Source organism: Panthera tigris, chromosome B2, assembly GCF_018350195.1.
Source record: "Panthera tigris isolate Pti1 chromosome B2, P.tigris_Pti1_mat1.1, whole genome shotgun sequence".
NCBI classification, from domain to species: Eukaryota; Metazoa; Chordata; class Mammalia; order Carnivora; family Felidae; genus Panthera; species Panthera tigris.
In genome coordinates, this window is record NC_056664.1 from 145,742,449 (window position 1) to 145,765,160 (window position 22,712).

At 38.7% G+C, this 22,712-nt stretch overlaps 1 protein-coding gene across 7 annotated transcripts in view; it reads left to right on the plus strand.

Annotated features, from left to right (window-relative positions):
* Nucleotides 1-22,425, plus strand: part of QKI (QKI, KH domain containing RNA binding) — a 151,508-nt gene extending 129,083 nt beyond the window's left edge. Inside the window, exons 5-8 of one of the 7 annotated variants that reach the window (XM_042987500.1) lie at nucleotides 12,530-12,617; nucleotides 13,993-14,292; nucleotides 17,052-17,126; nucleotides 21,380-22,425. In XM_042987500.1, coding sequence (XP_042843434.1) covers nucleotides 12,530-12,617; nucleotides 13,993-14,292; nucleotides 17,052-17,126; nucleotides 21,380-21,396 — 480 coding nt within the window. In that variant the 3' untranslated portion in view covers nucleotides 21,397-22,425. The other 6 variants (XM_042987496.1, XM_042987497.1, XM_042987503.1 and 3 more) reach the window with 6 other exon arrangements.
* Nucleotides 22,426-22,712: the final 287 nt, after the last annotated feature.

The following is a 22,712-nucleotide window of genomic DNA, read 5'->3' on the forward strand; positions in this document are numbered from 1 at the left end:
ATGGCATGTGTACCCCATCTTCACCTGGTGCATACCCACTTTCCCAGATTTGTTTTGTGTCGTTTCTCTCTTACCCTCCCCCCATATGATATACCTTGCAGTTCCCAGGGCACTCTGTGGTTATTTGTTCATCAGTAGGAGCTAAGAAGGGAAAGGGCTCAGGAGAAGCCACAAGAAAGATTTCTCTTAGTACTCTAGAGCATTGAACAATTGGAAATTACCAGTGAAAGACCAACCAGCAAATACAAAATGTATTAAAGAAAAAGTTCTGTTTCAGTTGAACACATAACTGTTTTAACAGGTGTTTTAAGCCTCTGCATATATTCACTGAACAGACACTTACTTGTGTTTTATATATACTGGGAACCTACTAGTATAGTTTATTTTGTTGTTGTTGTTGTTGTTATGAAATTAAAGTATCCAGTCTGTTCTGCAACGAATGAACAAGTATGCAGCCAAACGCTGGTTGTAAAAATCTTTTAATTTATTAAAAAAGTTTTTCATGAGAAATTAGAAATTTCAAACTCCCAGTAACAAAGTTACCTTTTCCTATAGGAATTTCAGTAACCAGATGGTTTAAAAAGCTACATATCTAATGCTTATAGCGTTAGATATAAACCAAATTATAACCGGGAGAGATCCCTTCAGACAGAGTTGAATTACTTCTAACTCTGGAACCAGAGACGTTGCCTTTCTTCATACCACCAGTAAATTGTTTCTTCAACAATCATACCAACTCTTTAAAGCACCAACCATCCCAACAAAAAACTGCTTACCCCTGGAACGTCGGTCCCATTTTAAACGAACGGTGGCTAGGCAGTACGTGTGTTATTCTCTAATTCATTGCCTTCTAATTTCATTTATTGCCATGAAAACTCACCTGTGAGGAGAATTACCAGTGTTCGACTGTATGTGGATAGCAGTGCTAAGACTTGTGCCACCGCCAGTCACACAGCACCAAAGCCCTAGAACTTGCGGGAGCAAAGAGCCATTTCTCCTGGAGTTTAAAAACCAAGTAATGAGTCTTAGATTTGATAATGATCATAGTTAAAGCCAGTTAAAATGTCTTTGAGCCATTCAGCTTCATCTTTTGTGGGTGTTCCTGAATTAAACAAATGCAGTACAGCAGTTTCTGAAGTATGCTTCTGTTAACAAACCCCGTTTAGCTACTGATTTTTGTAAATTTGAAGTATTTTAAGTATAAAATCTGTCACTGGAATATAACATATTGAAGAGTATGCTGATTTTATATATATATTAGATATTTTCCATGATAAAAAGAAGTAAGTACAAGTAACTTTTAAAAACTCTATATTGTACACACATATGTATATATACATATATTTTATACATGTTATATATACATATATATACATATAAAATCTATAGAAGCAGTAAGAAGTACTAAAACTGAGTCAAAATAGAAGCAGTATTTGTACTCTGTAATCTTTGTGGTTACTGGACCAGCTTGTCAAATGAGCATCACAAGGCAGAGAGAGAGCAAGTTTACCTTGCATGTAGCCTTTTTAGTGAACTAGCATATTAGTACAATCTAGGCCGATAATCCATTTTCGTGGGGAAATCACAGCTCTTTCTGGAAAATGCCTGAGAAAAAGCCCAATTTGAACTTCCATTTAAGGAACTCAGTGGTATTGTTCCCATTCAATTAGCAATTATTTTGTTTTGTTTAGGTTTTTCTTTTCTTTTTTCCCAAATAAAACAAAGTTATTTAAAAGGCCATAAAATGAAATACCCATACTTTTGTGTAACCATGTACACTGCAAAAACCCTTTCTTTCAGGACACAATTTAATAGGGTGTGCATCTTCTGGAATGAAGTGGGAGTCAGAAAATTTTTTCATCAAAATAGATAAAAAGTTATGTTATCAGCTATTAAAGGATAAATCCAATTCATAATAAAATCTAGATGGGAATAAAGACATTGTTTCCCTTGAGTAGTAGATTACATGTAAATTTGAAAATCCAGCAATGTGAAAGCCCCTGCATTTGGAAAGAAAATGCCTAAGTCCATTTGCTTGTGAGTCCAGATTGTTTAAGCCATTTTCTGCTTTCAGTCCCTGGGTGCATCCTACTAAATAGGTACAATCCTGCCCTTGGTAGCTTAAGACTTAGTGTTTTCTCCCCACCTTGGTGTTACGTCATCGATACCTTTTTCAAAATAGATGGGTTCGGTGTGTATGTAAAGAAATCTGTTGAAGTAGGTGACTCCCTTTCCTGATAGAACTCGTCAAGGGTCGTAGGGAAATCCTTGGCAGCCTGAGTCTACCTGTCCCTTCTCATGTGCATGTTGACATTGTGTGCAGTGTAAGCAATTCACCCAAGCCTTGAGGTCTTCTGTGACTCACAGGAAGTTCCATCTTGGTATTTACCGTTTTTTCGCTTTTCAGTTTTTGTTTCTCTTGATAATTGTATGTGACCAGGTTTACGGGCTAATTCTTGTCATACTTATTGGGCATAGTGTGATTGTTAATATTTATAAAACACCTCCAAGTACAGGGTAAACATTGCAGCCACAAAGAACACAGGAATATCCGAAACCCAAACTCATAGCTTGTTTAAGGTTAATAAGGTTCAGAGTTCTCAAGTAGGGGACTTAAGAGGACTTCTTCATTGCTTCCCTCTGAAATGATGTACTGTGTACTCCGACAGAACAGCTGGTTCGCTCACCGATGGCTCCTGTTGTAAAGGGGAAAAGTTTCTAAGGTTTTAGTTCTAAAATGGACTCCTGTTCCTAATAGTCATCTCCTGTACTTAACTTTTTTGATTTATTTATTGCATGCCTACTTCGAAATGAGGTTTTTAGATTGCTGTACACTTACCCACTTAAGAAATGAGGGAGTATTTGCAATTTACTTCAGAAGGGAAATATTCTTCATCCCTAATGGAATGTGCTGTTTACATTCCATGTTTTGTTTATTATCATTTTCTTCTTCAAGTTTGACCAACCCATACTTAGCTTCCTAGCTGTGGGATGGCCAAGCATAAGAAGTATTCAAGTGGTTTATTAACATAGTGGCACAAATTCCCATCTTTTGTTAAATTTTACCCAAAAGTGCAGCCAATGGGAGAGATAACACCTGTGTTACATACCTTACATAGTTGTTAAGAGGGTTAAATCAGATAAGAAAGATTAAATTCTGTAAGTATTAGAAACACAGGGCCCCTGGGTGGGTCAGTCGGTTAAGTGTCCGACTCTTGATTTCGGCTCAGGTCATGATTTCATGGATTCGTGCGTTTGAGCCCCACATTGGACTCTGCACGGACAGCGTGGAGCCTGCTTGGGATTCTGTCTCCTTCTCTCTCTGCCCTTCCCCCACTTGCTCTCTATTGCTATCTCAAAGTAAGTAAATAAACATTTAAAAACTAAAAACTAGAAACACTTGAAATAGGAACTTTTATCGAATCTCCAAAACAGCTTTTAAAAAATAAAATCTTTAATTAGCTTAATTTTCTTTCCAACCAGGAAAAGATGTTAAGAGTCTCAATCTCAGAACAAAAATTATAATGCAAACACTTCATTGCAGTCATTGTACATCACAGAGGTCAAATGCTAGCAGATGACATTTGAAGAAATTACCTTTTTTTCCTTCTCTGCTTTATTCTCCCTTGGCCTTCATTTGAGGTTCAGAGTTTTAGCCATTCACAATAAAGATAACGTCTTTAGATATCTTACAAAACAACAAAGACAAAAAGTTAAGGTGGGAAGCAACCAAAATTAGTGGGCTCAGGAGTCACCAAAATGACTACAACTGAAAATAGTTTGAGTTGAAGTAAAACCGGCAGTGTAGTGACCTGACATTGCTCTGAGGGCCAGGTAGCTTTCTACCTGCTCTTGACTTTGAAGTTATTAGACTGTACTTGATGGCTCAGAAATCTCCTAAGTATCTCGTAGTGCAAGCAGGTTACTCGAAAGAATTCCTATAGGAGGTTGACATTATACTGTGGCGTTACCTGGAAGTCTGTCAAGACCGTTTGGGGTGGGTTAACGGTTTTATCACAGCTACTTACGGACGAGCTTAGTTCTCATTTAACCCACTGAAATTGTATGTAACATTTTGCCTATGTACTCCTGCATGCGTCTTAGACAGAATTGTGGTTATCAGATGATTAAAGTGATTCATGATCCTTTCCTCAAAGTTTTTTACTTGGTTTTCCACTACACCCGCTGTAAACTTCTTTCGTAGTGTCTGTTACACTTTACTGAATTCGCTTTACGTTTCGGTCTCTATCCAAACTAGATGATAAATCTTAAGTGCAGGGACCACATTTAATTCTTCATATCCCTAGACAAGTGATTGGTCTTTACTATGTAATTGCTATTTAAAAATAATAATAATAATTCCTTTTCCTGCCTGTAGACTCATTGCTCATTCCGAGTATATATGTTTAATATGTTCCTATTTTCAGAATTTGTCGTCAGGCATTTGTTACAACCTCCTACACTTATCTACTCACCACCCCCTGCCACCACTGCCACTACCTGTGTACTTCTCAGATTTTTTGTCTACTTTTCCCTTAAGCCTGCCACAACTAAATAGATTTTTAGACCATCATTTTCAGGTACCTACTCTTTATCTTCCTCTGTAGAATCATGCTCTCCTAAGCTCACAGTTTGTAATTTTAGGTTCTTCCTTTTAGTGTCCCAGACATACAGTCTGATAATGTCCACCTATATATTTCAGAGGTCGTCTTTTTTTTTTTTTCTATAAAATAATTATGTGGCTTCACTAATACCAGTGTATCCCCTGAGTTGTGGATCATGCAGATCTCTCAAAAGTTTGTCATTCTTATTAAGCTTACTGTAAAGAATAAAATCTCAAATTGTGTCATACTGTGTTTCACATAAGAAGAAACAAATGCTTGTTATGAGATGCGATTTTTTATTTCTGAGATCGTTACTGTTTTTGATAGATCTGTTTATACCTTGTTGTAAAAAACATCTTACAGTTAAAAATAGATAAATTTGTTAGCTCTGTTTCGTTTAATACAGTTTATGCACCCCTGTGTGCATGTGCACGCGTGCGTGCGTGTGTGTGTGTGTGTGTGTGTGTGTGAATGTTTCAGGCTTCTCTGGCTAAGTACGGTGCCTCGTGCTTTCTCTTACCTTATCTTGGCGTTATCTGTGGGAACCGGTTGTTGCCAAACCAGGTACTACGATCGAGGGGAAGTATGTCGCATAATGGAATGGCAAATAGAAAAACATATGCCACGACTTTTCTTCCCTTATTGTATCTCTGACATTTTGACCCACAGAATTTCCAGTGAAACGGTAAGGTCCTCTCTGCAGATCATTTGAACTGAGGGCTTACTCGTTAAAAGGTAATCAGGCTGTATTGCCCAGGCGAGGCAAGGATGCTAGCTGGTCTTTACCTCTCTGCTTAAGCACAGAGTTCTGATACATCTCTTCAGTTTTGGGTTTCTGTAACGATTCTGTGGGTTTCTTCCATGCTCTTCAGTTTGCGAACACCATTCTTTTTGCGTTGGACTGAGCACAGTATCTGTACCATGGTAGGTGTCCGTTAGCCATCTGTTAACTAAATATTGAAGACTGGGAAAAGAACGGAAGGCGAAATCGAGGAGCCTTTAAATCTGAAGAAATGGTAGACCATCGTAGAGTCCACATAAGTTTGACACAAAATGAGATTGTTGACAAAAGGAGGAGAAGCTGGTGTGGCCCTGAATGCCAGTCTGGGAAATGCAGGTTCTGTGAACTCCCGTATCAGGAAAACAAAAAGCACACTAGGGTGTTCAGTGGAGAGAATTAATAAAGTAATTGGTTAGACGGGTATTGAAATTTGAAAAAGGAACGGGGTGTAACACAGATTTAGAAACTGCAGGAAGCAGCTTTTACCCCAGGCCTGGGAGAGAGAAGAGAGAGATTGGTACTCTTGTTAGATCTCAGGCACTTTGAGAGAGTTCGTGCAGGGCTAGAACCGAGAGCGCTGACGGGGTGGGGCCTCTTGACTAGTTAATGGAACCTTAGTAGCTCAGAGGAGTAGATAAACTGGTTGGCTGATGTTACTCCTCACGGCTGAGACGCCAGAAAGCTGGTTCTAGAAGTGCTGGGGAGTGTGGAGCCTGAGAACAGCTGGCATAGGAAGGGGCGTCCCTTCTCCCCTCCACTGGCTCTTCAGTCTTGTTTTAATGTCCTCCGCTGTGCATCTCACTTGTGCGGACCTAACAGAACCAGCTGGCAAAGAAGAAATCGTACTATACAGAGTCCTAGACCCAACAGTGAAAACACCTAGCAGGTCAGTTTGGAACTTAGTAGTTGCTACATCATCCTGGAGAAAATATTCTAGAGTCGAGTGGGAGGTTAAGTTTTCTACTAGCTTTATAGGATAAGTTGGAGTAAGTAGACCCCAGATTCATAGTCAGGTGTCTACCTGACATCACCACTTGCCTGTTTAAGTAGCCACAGTATTCGCCTTCTCATACTTAATATTTCTCAACAGAACTCTCAATTCCATTTTCCTCAGCCTTTATCTTCTCATTAAAGCATCTACTTGATTGCTAAATCCAAAAGCCTGAACATTAGTCTTTAATGTCTCCTAGCCCTCATTCCTTACATCCGACCAACCATCAAGTCCTTGCGGGTTCTTTTGCCATCTGTTACTACTTCTGTCCTAGTCCCATGCATCTTCTGTCACTGGGACTCTGCAGTAAAGCTCGTGACTGGTCTCTAATGGTCCTCAAGCCCCCAACAGTCCATGCACAAAATAACAAAATGTGCCTTTAAAGGTAAATCCTGTTAGGTCACTCTCCTGTGTAAAATCCTCGATTTATATTTAAGTCCACTATGTTCTTTATCAGACTTTTCTTTAGCTGACAGAACAGATACAGGTGATGATTGGTATTAAAATTGTTTATAAACTTCGGTCACTCTGTTTTCTCTTTTCTCTACACATTTCTTTTCTTTTTTTTTTTTTTTTTAATGATTTTTTTTTAACGTTTATTTATTTTTGAGACAGAGCATGAACGGGGGAGGGTCAGAGAGAGGGAGACACAGAATCCGAAACAGGCTCCAGGCTCTGAGCTGTCAGCACAGAGCCCGACGCGGGGCTCAAACTCATGGACCGCGAGATCGTGACCTGAGCCAAAGTCGGCCGCTTAACTGACTGAGCCACCCAGGCGCCCCTCTACACATTTCTTAGTCAGCCCTTGTTTTCCAAGTGCAGTAAGTAGTCAGGTACTTTTTATGTTTGGAAAACCTTTTCTACTCATTATTGCAAATTTATAGAAAAGAATTTTTTTAAATGTCAGGGATCAGGTTCACCTCTGCAAGTCATTGGGGTCTAGAAGATGACTGGTGTAATTGATTATTGGTTAATTTATGGATGCAGGTCACAGGAGAAATTTCCTAAAAACAACATGAAAAAATAGAAAAGAGGAGATAGTAGTACATGGCTGTCTGTATAGGATTAAGTCCCCCAAAAGGAGCAACATAGATTTAGGAAAATGATACCATTATAGGTGGGTGTGGTTCGAAAGCAATCTACTCTGGAGAGGACAGTGATCTGGGCTGTCAAAGAGACATGCATAGGATGCTTCTAGACAGGATCTTGTCTACCTTGGAGGCAGAAAAGCACAGTGGGCTTCTAGGGGATAGTGGGTAGATGATTTTGACCAATGCAGAATATTTGCAAATAGGGCTGCTTATAGAAGTTGTTTCGTGGCTTGATTGCTAAGCCGGGGAGTTTGGGCTTTTCTTACAGGCAAATGATAGTACTAGTCACATTTTTAATGATTTGGAGATACTCATACATTTGTTTCGGTTCTCTGTTGTAATTACATTGTTGTGGAGTTTTTTTAACGTGTGCTTTGTCAATTTAAAGTTGCCAACTAAACATGATTTTCTTAATTTCTCATGTGAGGTCTTTGATGAATTGAAAAGATAATTCCACTGAAAGGCAGTACATAAAGGAAAAGTTGTGATAAGGACTTTAGATCAGGTACTCTGGGTTGGAAGCCAGTTTTGCAGCGTGACTGTATGTTACTTTGGATAAGGTACCTAGCCTGTCTGAACCTCAGGGGTGATAACAGTACCAGTGCCATAGATCTGTATAAAGCATAAAATGTTAAGATGAGGAAAACCTAATATGTAGTTTTAATAAGGTAATGTATAAGTCGTTCAACTTTAAAATGCTAGAACCTGTTCACTCTCATCTAGTATTAACCACGACCTATTTCTGTCCCTTTAACATAGCTGTAAATTGCTATAATATATGTATAAGTTATATATATTTATACAGACCCATAATCTGTCATCCATAATTACAAACTCCAAAAGGTTCAGAAAAGTATGTTTATATGTTTATACTCTGTCTTTATCCTACTTAATGTATGTTATGTTTGTTACACATTGGGTTATTGGAGTATTCCTCCAGACCCATTGGGGATGTTATGTAATCCTTTATGTTATCTTTAATCCTTTATCTTTATCTTTATCCTTTATCTTTAATCCTTTATCTTTATGTTATCTTTATACAACTCTGAACATTTCTCAAAACATTTATGATGCCACAGGTTTTAGATACGGGGCAGTGGACCTGTAGAAAAGTTAGCAAGTGTTTGTTATAGTTTTAAACGTTTATGTTTCAAAGGTATGTTGTTCATAATATTTCAGTAACCTTTACATGTTTTTCATACTAAATATGAGAGAAATACTTATTTACCCTATGACCCAGCAATTCCATCCTTAGGTATGTATTTAAGAAATGGGCAGGGGGTGGGGAAACTATAGTCACAAAATTACCTACTATGAGAATTTTCATAACAGCTTTATTCACAGCATCCAGAAACTAGAAACATCCCAATGTCCATTGCAGAAGAATGGGTAAATAAATGAAATACTACTCAGCTCTCAAAACAGGCGGACGACTGATCCACACAACAGTATGGATGAGTTCCATTAAGTATGCTGAGGGAGAGAAGTTGGACACACAAAGTATATACTCTTTGATTCCATTTTATAAAATTCTAGGATAGGCAAAACTAAGCTGGTGATAAAAATCAGATCGGTGGTTTCAGGAGGCAGAGGGTGGTGGGAAGGACCTTGAGTAAGAAGAGACGCACGAGGGAACTTACGAATTGATAGAAACATCCTGTGTCTTGATGTACATGCCTCAAAACTGATTGAGTGTTGCACTTAAGATCTCAAGATTTCACTGCATATAAATTATACCTGGAATTTTAAAATACAGTGCAAATACTTGAGAAATGAGAAGTTCTAGAGTTCTAGATGACCACTTGGATTCAGCATTCTCAAATACCCTCTTATGACTTAGGTTTAGTTAAAGACAGATGCTTTTGTTACAGAAGGAAAAGTTAGAGTTCCATTTCTATACAAGTGTTTATCCCTGAACAGGGTTCTACAAAATGCCTTTGGAAACGTCTAGAGTTAAGATGTATGATTTTAGGATGCCCTATTTGGTTAGCTTCTGTCTTGGAGAGAAGAGGAAAAGTCTCATAAACTCCTGGCATGAAGCGTGGCCGGTAGAAGCTCTAGAACAGGGCCGCTGGACAAGAGAAAAAGACCAAGTGAAATTACCTAAGAAACCAACACGTTGTCTTCTCTGACCTTAATTTGAGAGACGGCCTACACCTTCAGCAGCACTCAGGCAGGTATACAGTGCCAAGTTTCGCCGACAAAACCAGGCCACGAAGGTTGAAATCGCACTTCTGTGTGAGAGTAATTCTGTAACGAACTCTGCAAACTCTTAGGACACAGCGTTGGGCTGGCTCTGTGGGTACAGAATGGGGGGCGGCGTGGGGAGAAGCGGTGAAGACACCGGAGTGAGTGCGGCTCGTTCTGGAGCGAGACCACCGGGTGTAAATTGTAGCTTTGCCGGCGAGATTCTGTGCTCTGCCGGGAGTGTTAGCGGACCTGCCATAATGCGATGTAATCCAGCGTGCACACTGTCACGCGTAACTTGTACGTCTCTGTGGCCTCCAGCCGTGGCACCGTGGCATACTCCATTGCTGCTGCCTCGTGAAGCTGTGCTGCTCCAGTTTTTATTCTCCTCCTGGGCGGGGTGTGTGCGGGGGGAGGGGGGCAGGCCTCTGCTGACGACACTGTATGCTTTTCAGCAGCCCGCACCCTGCAAAAGGCACACACACGTATGCACGGACCCTGATGTACACGTGTGTATTTCTTCCGTGACCTTTCTCCTCTGTTTGACACTGCATCACCAGCTAATGAGTATGCTTCTATCACTTTCTAAAAGGAACAGTGGAGTGAAAACATGCGCTTGAGTACCTCTTCTCTGTACAGAGCTCTCTGTATGAGACGTTATGTCTCATCACTTCTTCCGTCTTTATTTCTACCTCTTACTTGCTGGCGTTTTCAAACATGTACTCTTTTCTCACAGTCAAGTCACTGAAGGTACACCTATTGCTTTTTTTTTTTTTATGTAGAGTGTAATTTATATACTTCTGGTATTCTGTTACCTATAGATTTAAATTTGAAATGACTTGGTGAGTTTTAATTTTTAATATTACTAGTTTTCAGGGAACAAGTTTAAGGAGTTTGAGTTAGATGATGGATTTCTAATTTGTCCCTTTCATTGATGGTGCTTACTTATTTTTATCATTAAAGTAATTGCTGTGGCTTTAAAGAAATCCTGTTACTTCACTTTTTTTCTCACTCATCTTTGTACAAGTTCATAGGGGTCAAGGAATAGTAATTCCACAAGCGTTCAAGACTATCTTCTCTGTTTTCTCCTGCAACGTAGGTTTTTGAAAAGTTGGCGGTGACGCATTAAACTTTGTCTTCATCATGGTTTCACTCATCTTTCTCTTTAATTCTTTGTGGTTTATTAAAAGCCATTTTGGCAGTTCTGTTTACTATAAATGATAGTATCCCCTTTGCTGCCTTAGTGCCAAGGACAGAGTTTTGTGTATCATTGATTGCAGTAGAAAAGGACAGAGAAGCTTGTCATCTGGCCTTGCTCCTGTCCTGAACCAAGTCAGAAAAAATGTGTCATTGGGTTGCTTTCTTTTTTAAATATTCTGAAGCTTAGGTAATGCATAAAATATGTGAGTAGCATATAGTTCCATTTCTACCTTCATCTGCTTTCTTTTACGGTAGCTAATATCTATCCTGTAGGATTTAGATATTTGAGGTTTGGAAATAAAAATTTTTCTTACCAATCATCTAGAAATATATGTCCTAGCAAAAATAACTTAAAGGATAAGGTGAATGGGAATATGAATATAGGCAATGAGAAGTAAGAAATAGACTGTGTTCCCAAGGAGTTTACTTTGCTAGTGGTGATGTCCATGAAACTATAAATCAAGGTAGAAGCCTTATAATCTAAGGATGGCCCTTTGAGAAGGTAGCGTTTAGGTTGAAGTTTGCCGAGATTAAGTAGAATTTCGAAAGAAGGGGGATGGAATGGAGTCCTGAAGGACATTCAAGGTGGAGGCAATAGGACTATGCACAGAGACGCATACCAGGGATTTGTAGCATGAGATAACATGTACAAAATAGTAGAAGATTAATTGCTTTAACTTGAGAAGACAATTTGGGCCCAGATCATAGATAGCTTCATTGGTTTCTATTTTTAGATAGTAAGAAACTGTGAAAGGGTTTCAAGACATGAAAATGTTAAGGAACATAAGTAGAAAAGTTGTTTTTGTGCATTTGATCTTACCATTGTATAGATTGTTTGAAGAACAGATACCCTTAACGTAATATGGTGGTAGTTTCGGTAATAACAACAATATCGACGAGAACAAGGGTGACAACAGTAAATGGAAAGGGTGGGGCACATCCACGGTAAGTGGGATGGCCAAACAGTTTGATGGTCAAAGACCATCCTGGTTTATGCCTGTTACCATCACGTAGTGATGGAAAGCTTTTACATTTAGATGTGTCGTGACTCGGACAGTGCATCTTATGGTGGCCCTGAAGATGTACTTAAGTATGTACTAATTGAGGGGAGAGAGGGATGTCGTGAGCATGAGAGAGAAGAATATGTATTCAGATTGTAGAAGTTCTTGTGGTTATGATTTTATTAAATTTTCCTTTTTGGAAAATTAAAATCCTCTTGCATGAATACCACAATCAAATGTTATATGTTTAAGAATCCCAGTTGGGGACGGGGATGTTTGTTTTTTATGGATTGGTTTTCTTTTCTCTTTAATGAGCACATTGGAGTTTTTGAATCTTCTGTAAAATGATAGATGCCAAAGAGAATAAATATACCATATTTAATCTTAATTAACATTGTTACTTCTTGCTTTTTAAGGAAGCTTTAATAAAATCGGTGTAGTTCGTGTAAGACATTTCCAAGTAGGAATGTAGGTAGTGGCGGTTGCGAGTATCCTGCGTGTCGGCATATCGGCACCTTTTGGTTCCCCGGTTGGTTGTATGTTTGTTGTCCTTTTCCCAGCTGAAGCAGGCGGCTGCAGGCACGCACTGCCCGTTTCGAGGCTGGGGAGCAGGTGCGGCTGCGATGTCCGCGGGCGTCTTCACTTCTTACTGCTCTTGTGTCTTCCGTGCGCAGGCCGAGGGGGAAGACAGCCTGAAGAAGATGCAACTGATGGAGCTTGCAATTCTGAACGGCACCTACCGGGACGCCAACGTCAAATCACGTAAGCGAGAGACTGGGGTCCAGGGCCACAGCCGTCTCCGCCCTTTCGTGCGTAGACCTTGCTCCGCCGGGCGGCGCCGCGCATGAACACCGCTCCGGAGTGAAGAGTCGAAACACGCGTCGCTTGATAGGGGACCGGCAGTCCCGCTTTGGCTGCTTTCGTGAATCGAGGACGCTCTCTTCTAATCTTCCGCCAGCGTGTCTAGGTTTCGGGTTTATAAATGTTCTCGTTTTGATGAAATTTCGGCTTCCAAAGTTGAGAGTTTCAGGACGTTTCCTATTCTGTTGAGTATACATGTCAGGCTTCTAGCTTATTTTGTCACATTGGTGCAAAAGACAGAAAGTTTTCAAAACTTCTTTTTGGAAAAAAGCTGATTTGGAGCGTATCTGAAGGCAGTGACCCTTCTGTCGAGTTCTGTCCTGTTACCTCGCTTGCTTGTTCCTGCGGTATTTTTCTCTGTTGATTTCATGTGTGAGTTCACAGAGAGCAGTAGGTGATAGTGTTTTCAACCCCACTTTTCCTTTCGATATATTTGTGCATGCTTTCATAAACTTTAAAGAGGGCTGCTTTTTTTCATTTTGAGGCGATCTAAACTCGACATGTCTTAGGAACATCATCTCCTATTTAAATCACTGGCTTTTTATTTTTTTTTTAAAGTAGGATTTTAAAGTCCTAGCCAGCTTGCCAGAGCATAGGCAGTTTAGTGGGTCGGAAGCGGTTGCTTTACAAATGATTGGCTTTAGTTTATTCACGAGAATGAGTATGTCATTAACAATCATATATTTAGGAATGGGACGTTTTGCGTATTGCTTTCTCTATGAAGAAGTTAAATTCGTACAGATGCAGGAAATTTATATGAATTCGTACAGATGCAGGAAATTTATATGAAAGTAGTTTGTTGACGAGCATAATACAGTAAAAATCCCTGTTTTAATTTGAAACTTAAGCTACTCTAGAAGTATACCAAACTGTATTTCTGTGGACTCCCGATTGCAAGATATTTTTTTAACCTCTTTTAATGCGAGTGTTTCCATGTGCTTTTGCATGTACCTTTAGTCTCACGGTATCTTAAAACCATAGATATATCGAATATATGAACTAAATGTAACCTATTTTAATGGTCGCGTTCTTTTTGTGTTTTTTATAGTGGCTTGTTAATTTTTGCACATTTATTCTTAATCACACTGGGAAAGGGGAAGCCGTTTGCATTTGATCGGTGTGCTTTGGCATTTTGTGTGATCAGCGCATGTACTAATGATTTCCTTTTATTTTTCTTCTTTCCTGCTTTTCCTTTCTTTTTCCTACTTCCCTCTCATTTTCCATATTTTATACTGCTATCTCTGTATTTCCTCCTACATTTCTTTGCTTACTGTAGCAGCCCTTGCCTTTTCTCTTGCAGCGACAGCCCAGGCTGCTCCGAGGATTATCACTGGGCCTGCGCCTGTTCTCCCACCAGCTGCCCTGCGTACTCCTACGCCAGCTGGCCCTACCATAATGCCTTTGATCAGACAAATACAGACCGCTGTCATGCCAAACGGAACTCCTCACCCAACTGCTGCAATAGTTCCTCCGGGGCCCGAGGCTGGTTTAATCTACACACCCTACGAGTACCCCTACACGCTGGCGCCAGCTACATCAATCCTTGAGTATCCTATTGAACCTAGTGGTGTATTAGGTAAGTTGTTCTCCCTGTGCGGTCAGCAGTAGTTTTCTGCATAGCATTTGTGCCTCAGACTTGGAAGCGGTTGTCTCCGTTTTAGCGAGGCGAGACAAGTTGCCATTAGGAAGACTGAAGCCTAAAGTTTGTCTTTATTTCAGCCTCTCTTAATGGTCCCCTCTTAAAATAACTGCATCTTATTAAGTTTGCTCAGATTCTCATTGGTAACTGAGATCCACGTTACACAGAAAATACTTTTCACGGTTGACATTCACGGTGAGGTCATTCTGAGTTTGGCCCGTCCCCTCCGTTGGCTCCACTGTCCACAGTTGGAGTCCTTCCGTCTCAGAGATGTATTTAAGTTGTCAGCTAAATTTTAAAATTCCGTGTGAAAATATTTTGAGGTCTTTGAAAAACTGCTGTTATTGTCTGTGTGTTTTCTAATATTTGTGATCGCTTAAAATATGAAAAGGACCAGGTCAGCTGGTTGGATTCTTCAGGTTTCCTCAGGTTTTCTCTTTTGTTGAAGTTCTAGTTAATGTTAAACATACGAGAAGCTCCTACTTTCTGTAGTACAGTATGGAATTGATGAGTAAATACCAAGTCACTGTTTTAGGATCACATTTGAGGCAGAAATTAAGATCATACTATGAACGCTTGGTTTTACATGAACAAAAAGTGGTGTACTTGAAAAAGACATTACTGATGCCTTTTTTTTATAGAGTGGATTGAAATGCCAGTCATGCCTGATATTTCAGCCCATTGACTTGCTGGATGAAGGACTAGAATACAGCAGCTGTTATAACACGACCAGTCAATGTGGGACAAACTCTTTCCGTGCTGCCCCTTTGTTTTACCAGACAGAATTTGAATACTTTTTTTTCTTGAATTGTATGTGACCTTGGTGCCGCATGCATGCTGTGGACTCGTAGGACTTTGATCTTTTAAGTTCTGGGGTTTTTTTCCAGCATTAATAATGGTTTATAAAAATTTGAAAGTCTTTCATGAACCCGGACACTAAGATTTAAACTTGAAACTTCATTGTTCAATTAAAGAAAGCCACGATGCTCTGTATGTTATCTGTGTGTGTGCACGCACTCAGGTGCCTTCTGTTTCATGAGCAAATACATTTGATTGTACATGGTTTCCGTTTATCTCTAAATCGTTGTATAAAGTACCTTAGGTCAGAATTATACTATAGATAGAGCTGTTGACGAGAGGCTTGTTTTCTGTTGCACATTTCTTGAAGCATTTTTAAAATAACATGTAACATGTAACCTGTTTACGTTTTCCTTTCTGTTAACGCTCTGTCCCGCGGCCCCACGCCTGCTCCTTTAGTCTCAGAGCTCCTCTCTGCTGCACGCACAGCGTCTGTTCGAGGAGTTTGTTGCTTCCTGCAGGGCTGGCACTCTGAGCCACCAGCTGCTGTTCCAGCACTCGGTGCAAGATCTTGCTGATTTTGCCTCGTGCAATTATACTCGTACAAGATTAGTTTATCTAAAACGCAAGAAGGGGTGATGGACCAGTTTACTGCTTAGAAACAGCAAGAGGCACTGCAGTCTCTCATTTTAAAGCAATGTGTTTTTTGTTGTGTTGGGAAATTTTTATTTATAATACTTAATTATTAGACTGACAAAATTAAAAGCAAAATATACAGATACCTAATTGGCCTTCGTAAAATGAAGAATAATGAGTACTAAGTGACCAAAATCCATCCAGAGTCTTCCTTCTCGCTTTGCCACCTAAGCAGTAAAACATGATATTGACCACTTGGAGAACTGAGAAAACTATTTCAAATTGCTAAGTTATAATAAATTTGCACACAGATAACATGCATGATATATATCAAGTTTCACATCCTATTATTTTAAAATAAGCAGTGCCCTTCAAAACAGATGCAGACATGTGTGTTGGTGGTAGTGAGGAGATTGGTATTAGCATCAAGTCTTCATTGATGACTAATTTTTAATTCCCTTCCTTTTATCTTTAGGTATGGCTTTCCCAACGAAAGGCTAAGAATTCAAGAACGGTCTTAACTGAACCCTCATCAGATCTGAATTTAACAAATGCTTAGTCTCAGCAGCCTCCGGGGGGGTGGGGGGGAGCTTAGCCTAGCAGTCAGTGACTCACTTGCACTTTTTGCACACTGATAGAAAGTAAAAGTATGTTATTAATTTGGTTTAGTCTGTAATCTTACAAAGTAACGGTGATTCATAAAGGAGTGTATAGTGTACTGACTGCTAAGGGCACTACACTGTTTGCTTTACTAATCACCTAATTCATTGCAGTTCATACTTATTGACTCAGAGTTTCGAACCACAATCTGTAGGCTGTAAGAATTGCTTTTAAACCTTTTTAAGCGATAAACTCTGGAAGCGGTCTTAAGGTTAGCAAATAATTCTCAGTATTAAGCATGGCATTATTGAAGTGGTCCTGCTGCGAGAAAGGCACTTCAGTGAATATGTGACTAGTAAAGCTGAAATATGTTTGGATCTCCTAGAGCTCACGAAACACTGTACCTTGGGATTGTGAATGAATGCGTAAAACAGGTTAAGGCCAAGATGTTTGAGATGAATGCAATATTAATAGACGCATATATACGCAACATATTACGGTTAATTTTAAAACTACTGTGCCTTAACATGTTTCTTAAAAGGAAACTTTTGTAGTAAAATGAACCTTTGAAATCCATTTTGATAAACCTGCTGTTTAATGTTTGTTTTCTTTTCCCTTGTGAATGTTTTCTAACTTTGTCTTGGTAATTGCAATTTAACTAGGTGCGGTGGCTACTAAAGTTCGAAGGCACGATATGCGAGTCCATCCTTACCAAAGGATTGTGACCGCAGACCGAGGTTAGTTTAGTTCTGCAGTTCTTGTTTATAAGAAATGCGCTGGGTGTCCGTAAAATTTGCAACACCACACCTGATGGAAAAATATAACTGCTTACCTGCACACCGTGTCTTTTCTTTTTCTAAATTAATTTGTCATAGTTGACAGATTTAAGGGTTGGGATTCTTTCCTCTCCTTTTCCTCTCCTCTCTCCTCTCTCCTCTCTCCTCTCTCCTCTCTCCTCTCTCCTCTCTCTCTCCTCCCTCCTCCCTCCTCCCTCCTCCCTCCTCCCTCCTCCCTCCTCCCTCCTCCCTCCTCCCTCCTCCCTCCTCCCTCTCTTCTCTCTCTCCTCTCTCCTCTCTCCTCTCTCCTGTCTCTCCCCTCTCTTCTCTCTCCCCTCTCCCCTCTCCGCTCCCCCTCCCCCTCCCCCTCCCCTCCTTTCTTTCCCTTTCCTTTTTTTTTTTGTGTTCCCTTCATATTTTAACTTATTAAGTCCTATATTAGTATGTACTGTGATTTATTCCTACTAAAACATGAATTGGTCCATGTGGGGAGGTATTAAATTTTGATGTTGCCTTAATTATTTTTCAGTAATAACTTTTGCTAAAATATACCTTGTAATTGTTGTGAAATTTTGGGTTGGTTTTGCAAAATGAACTGAGCGGATGGTGCTTTAATGAGAGAAGTAAAGGAATATATGCCTCCTGTGTCCTTGTGGAGAAAACTGAAGATTTAGTTTCCATTTTCCTTTTTATTAAGATACTTGAGCCACTGTGTAAACATGAGGATGTGCATGCCAAGTACTTAGGACTGTGACGATAACTTTGATGCGGTTGGAGTTTTTATGAGTGAGAAAATCAGTTCCCTCTTATTCTTACATTCTCTTGCCAAAATGGATCCTTTGATTTTTGTCATTTGCTGCTAAAATATATTATCCGAAGGTAAACTATCTCTTGAAGGTCTATGGAGACATGAATCCAGCTTTGAATATCTTTTTTGACTAACCTGTGACTGGAAAATAAGTCTTCATTTTTCTCCTTTTCAACACTTGCAATTTGTGTCCTATATATGCCCTTGGACCCTTTTATAAATTATTTATGTTTATTGAGGAGTGTTATTTTCGGTTTATTGACATTGAATTGTTTTCTTAGTGTGTCATCACAAGGTAAGAATCTGAAGCAAGGTAGAAAAAGATCTTTGAAGAGCTTCTGTCGCACATGTATTACTTACTAATTAATTTGATCGAAGTCTCTCATACTAGTGGGAAAAGTGAGGGATTTATCCACTCCTGTCCTACACCTTCTATGAATTTAAGAACGACCTACCTGCTTCACATGGTTCTCTTGAATACTGACGATAAACATTGGACACAACTGTTGTCCACGTCAGAATAAAATACTTTCCAAAGACATTGATGATACTTCTTTAGCATCAGACATAATTCAAAGAGCCTTGAATTGAAGACTTTTAACGTATACGTATGTTACTTAACGATTATTCAGTGAATGAAATAAATAGTCCCCAAGCTCCAAGCTCAGTGATGACCTGTGACAGTAGGACACCGTGGAGGTGTGCACTGCCCCTGTGTGCCCCCTTCTTGCAGAACGAGTCTCCTCGTGAAGGAGGACCTTGCTTTTAAAAGTCACTTTAGATCGAAAGAAACCCAATAATCCCGTGAATAATCTGAAGTCTTTTTCACATTGTTAATGTCTGCAATAGTTTGAAAGAGTGTTTTTAAGTAGTTTTTCTTCTATTAACCTTTCCCTGCCTGCCCCTTTTAGGAGGTTTCTCGTAATTTTGTTTTAACACAGTAATTATTGGTGACTCAGTGCTCCAGTGCCTTGAGATGGCAAAAAAAATATTAAGAAGATTTTATAGTACTTGGAAATGACATCACATTCCATGCGTGGCTCTTTTGTAGTTATAGGTGTTTGTGATTAGTCTTCTCACTTTTATTGAAAATGCAATGTCAGCAAACCGAAAAGCTACCTTTTTTTTTTCTTTGTTTTTTCCTTTAAATAACAGAATACTTGTATACTGCTGTTATGATCACTGTATGCACTCATTGGGTCTAAGGGAGATGTCTGAAGTCCTTCATTTAAATTATTTTATGATACTACTGTTTTCTCTATTTTTGAGGTTTTTTTGTTTTTTTTTTTTCTTTTTGAAGGGAAGATTAATATAAACATTCACTTTTAATGCAAGGAAACTCAGCCCTTGGACGTATAACCATGTAATTTTATATATGCATTTAGAGTACTGCATGGTTGACAAATATGTAGTTCTTTACTAAAAATAAACCCACTTCGACACCTGTTTCAAAACTGAATTTGAAGCCTGTAAAAGACCAACTGACTTGTTAGTCGTAGTGAACCATAAGTGATTTTGCACGGTGGACACACCTGTGTGTACTGTGGGAGGCCAGGACTTGGCAGAGGACGTGTTCTAGATGTTCTGGTGTGCATAGAAGTGGTAGTTTGCTTTGTTTCTTCCACACAAAAAAACATAATCAGAGTTTTTCCGAGTAATGATTTTATAAAAACCATTTACATAATTTGTATAAGAAACTTAATACAATTTTAATCAAAATCCTAAGTAATATCAAAAATGCTTTAAGATTCTGTATTTTGGGAGTGACTATGAAGTGGTATGACTACATCTTGTTACATATTTATTTTCTTCTTTAATTTTGGAATAGCAAGTTTTTTTTTGAATAAAATTCCACTTATTTTTAAGAAATTCAGGGAAGATTTGGTCCCATTGAAGATACAGTATTTTTGTAGTATTTATAAACTATCCTAAATGATAGACTCTAGAAAGCATTTTTGTTACATGAAAGTAAACCAGTCCATTATATAGATTATTTCAAATAACTCTGTGAACGTTATACCCACTGGGTCTCGATTTATGGAGTGGCACGGAGTCTACCTTCGCACTGAATAGTTTTTCATTCGCATCTCCTCTGCCTTAGTCACAATGGCAACAGTACAGAAAATTCCCTCAAACCTCAGAATAGAGTAGAAATAATTAAGCTGTTGAATGAGTCTTAAAAATCATACTACTGTTAAGTGGACCAAGTTTGGGGAAGCAGAATGTGACAGAGGTTGATTATAAGGAAGGAACAACTCGAGGACACTGGGCACGATAACTTTCCACTTGAGAACTACTTTGTGTTTTACTGTAATTTTTTTAATTTTTTTTTGTTCTGTTTGTTATTTTGCAAAAGAAAATAGTATTTACAGGTGGCTTCTTTTAAAATATAAAATATAAAGCAGGAATGTATATGAAATGTCAGATTTTATTGTATTTGCAGAGTATTAGCTTTGAAATTGAATAAAGAAAGCTGTTTGTAGTTTTAAAATGCCTTATTGGTATCAATTAGAAATTTCTTCTATTTTTTGATGTACTTAGAGCTTTTTGAGTATAGAATTTTAAATGGCAGGATTTTACAGTGTTTACATGCCAGTGCATTTTATAAGTGTTCTATATGTGTAAAATAGTATTTTCAACTGGAAAGTGCTGGCTGGTGCGAAAGGCCTGGCCTTTTTCTGGTTCCCATGACGTTGCCTCCACCGCTAGACTACAGTTTAGTATTGCTTTGTATCATAAGGCCAAGAAATTCCATGTTGTTTGTAAATAGAATAATTGAAAAAGCAATAAACATTTATTGAACAAAAGAAACCTTGTTTGGCCCAGAGTTTATGTTGAACCAAATTGTTCATAGGAATTTAAATTTCCTTAGATTCATTTCTGTTGATCATCAGTTATTAATAATCACATCCATCATTAATAGTTGCTTTAATGCTTGCCTCTGAGAGAATACTAATGCTTAATAGCAGTCAGATACTGATAACTGCACTGACTGTTTCAAAATTCTGTTTATCAAACCTATTCATTGTTGTTGTTCTCCAGTTTCCTCCATTGACTGCTACTAACTATTAGTTGTTAGTTGTATTTTATTTCTATTTTTTCTTGTTAACCAGTTTTTGTTTTTGTTTTTTTTGGTGGGAGTGGGCTCTCCTTCATTTGTTCAAATCATGATATGAAACTGTCATGATTTTTATTGTATTCTGTAGATGGTGTCAATCAGTTTGTCAGAATTAAACATGCTTTTTTTTTATTAGTTGTGATTAGTTTTTCATGTTGTCATTAAGCCGTCACTAGCTGAAACTAATCTCTTCTCTATCTTTTCTTTTCTTTTTTTTTTTTTGTTTTTTTTTTTTTTGTTTTGTTTTTTTGTTTTGTTTTGTTTTGTTTTTTGTTTCTAACCACCCAGCCGCCACCGGCAACTAACCTATGACCTTCTGACCTCTGAACTCTTCACCCAATGATGACCTGACCATGCCTGCCTGCTGATCAGTTAACTGGTAATCGCCTTTGCTTGCCTGTCGTCAGTGCAGCGAGCTGAGGCACTTGTCCGTTCGTCTTACCATCTAACCAAACAAAAGACAAAGAAATTGTTGTCCTCCGACTCAGCTTTTGGTTTTTCTTTCTGTTTGGGTGAAAGTGGTTCTAGAACCTGCACTGAATAGTAGTAAAGCAATAAGGCCCAATTCATCCCACAGCACTGATCATCTTTTCACGTCCTACCCTAAGCGAACGGTAAGAAGGCCTCACTTCAGAAGGGGAGACAGATGGCCCTTAACTACTCAGTGACAGAGGCAGTTACTGTGAGAGACTTGTAGGAACCTTCTTCTCATAGCGAGCACAGCTCTCTGAATGTACCGTGTGATGATGCATCATGCATGGACCTTTGGTCAGGGACGCCATTGGTGAAGTGACTTCAAAAAGTATTCAAAATTTGATACGCTGTTTAGTCACTACAGTGCCCTCAAAGGGCAGAAGTTGCAGCCTTTTTTATATTGCCTGCCAAAATTGGAAGTATTAGCAGTGTGCCATGAGAGATCAGCCTGACAAGGAATTTTGAGAAGTAATGCAAAGAACAAAAACTGCAACACTATTTTTAAAAAGATAAATATCTGAGTTAAAATTACTGAACCTTTATTTTACAACCTCCTTTAAAAAATATACGAGAACAAGGTACATGCATTATGTGTCACATTACTGGGCAAACTGTTCAAATATTTTTTTTAAACCTCCCTGTATAGAAAAAAACAAAAATCATTAAGGATGTAAAAGCCATGCTTGCCTATTTGCTGTATACATGTAATGAAATTGTAGATAAAAGTGTAGTGCATTGAAACAAATGAACAAAAAGTAGATACTTTTACTATACAAGGGTGCTGGTGCAGAAAAAAATATATATATTTTTGGAAATGTAGCATTTTATACTTTCAAGTGTTATAAAAAAAAAAAAGAAAAAGAACAAAGAAACCCTTTATTTCATTAAATGATTTTTTCTGGTGGTTGTCAAGAAACAAAAGACCAAAAGAGCCTTTTTGTCTTTCTTTTTTATTTTTTAAGTATTGGAATAAGTCTAAAGAAAAGAAAGTGCCTTATTTTCCTTCATGGTCATTTAGTCAAGTGTCTTGTAAGATCAGCTCCTCCCTCAGAATACAAGTTAATGCATGTTTACTCAGTCGCCCGCCCAGTATGTGAAAGAAGATTTGAGGGGAGACCAATGAGTTGATGGTTTGAATTATATGATT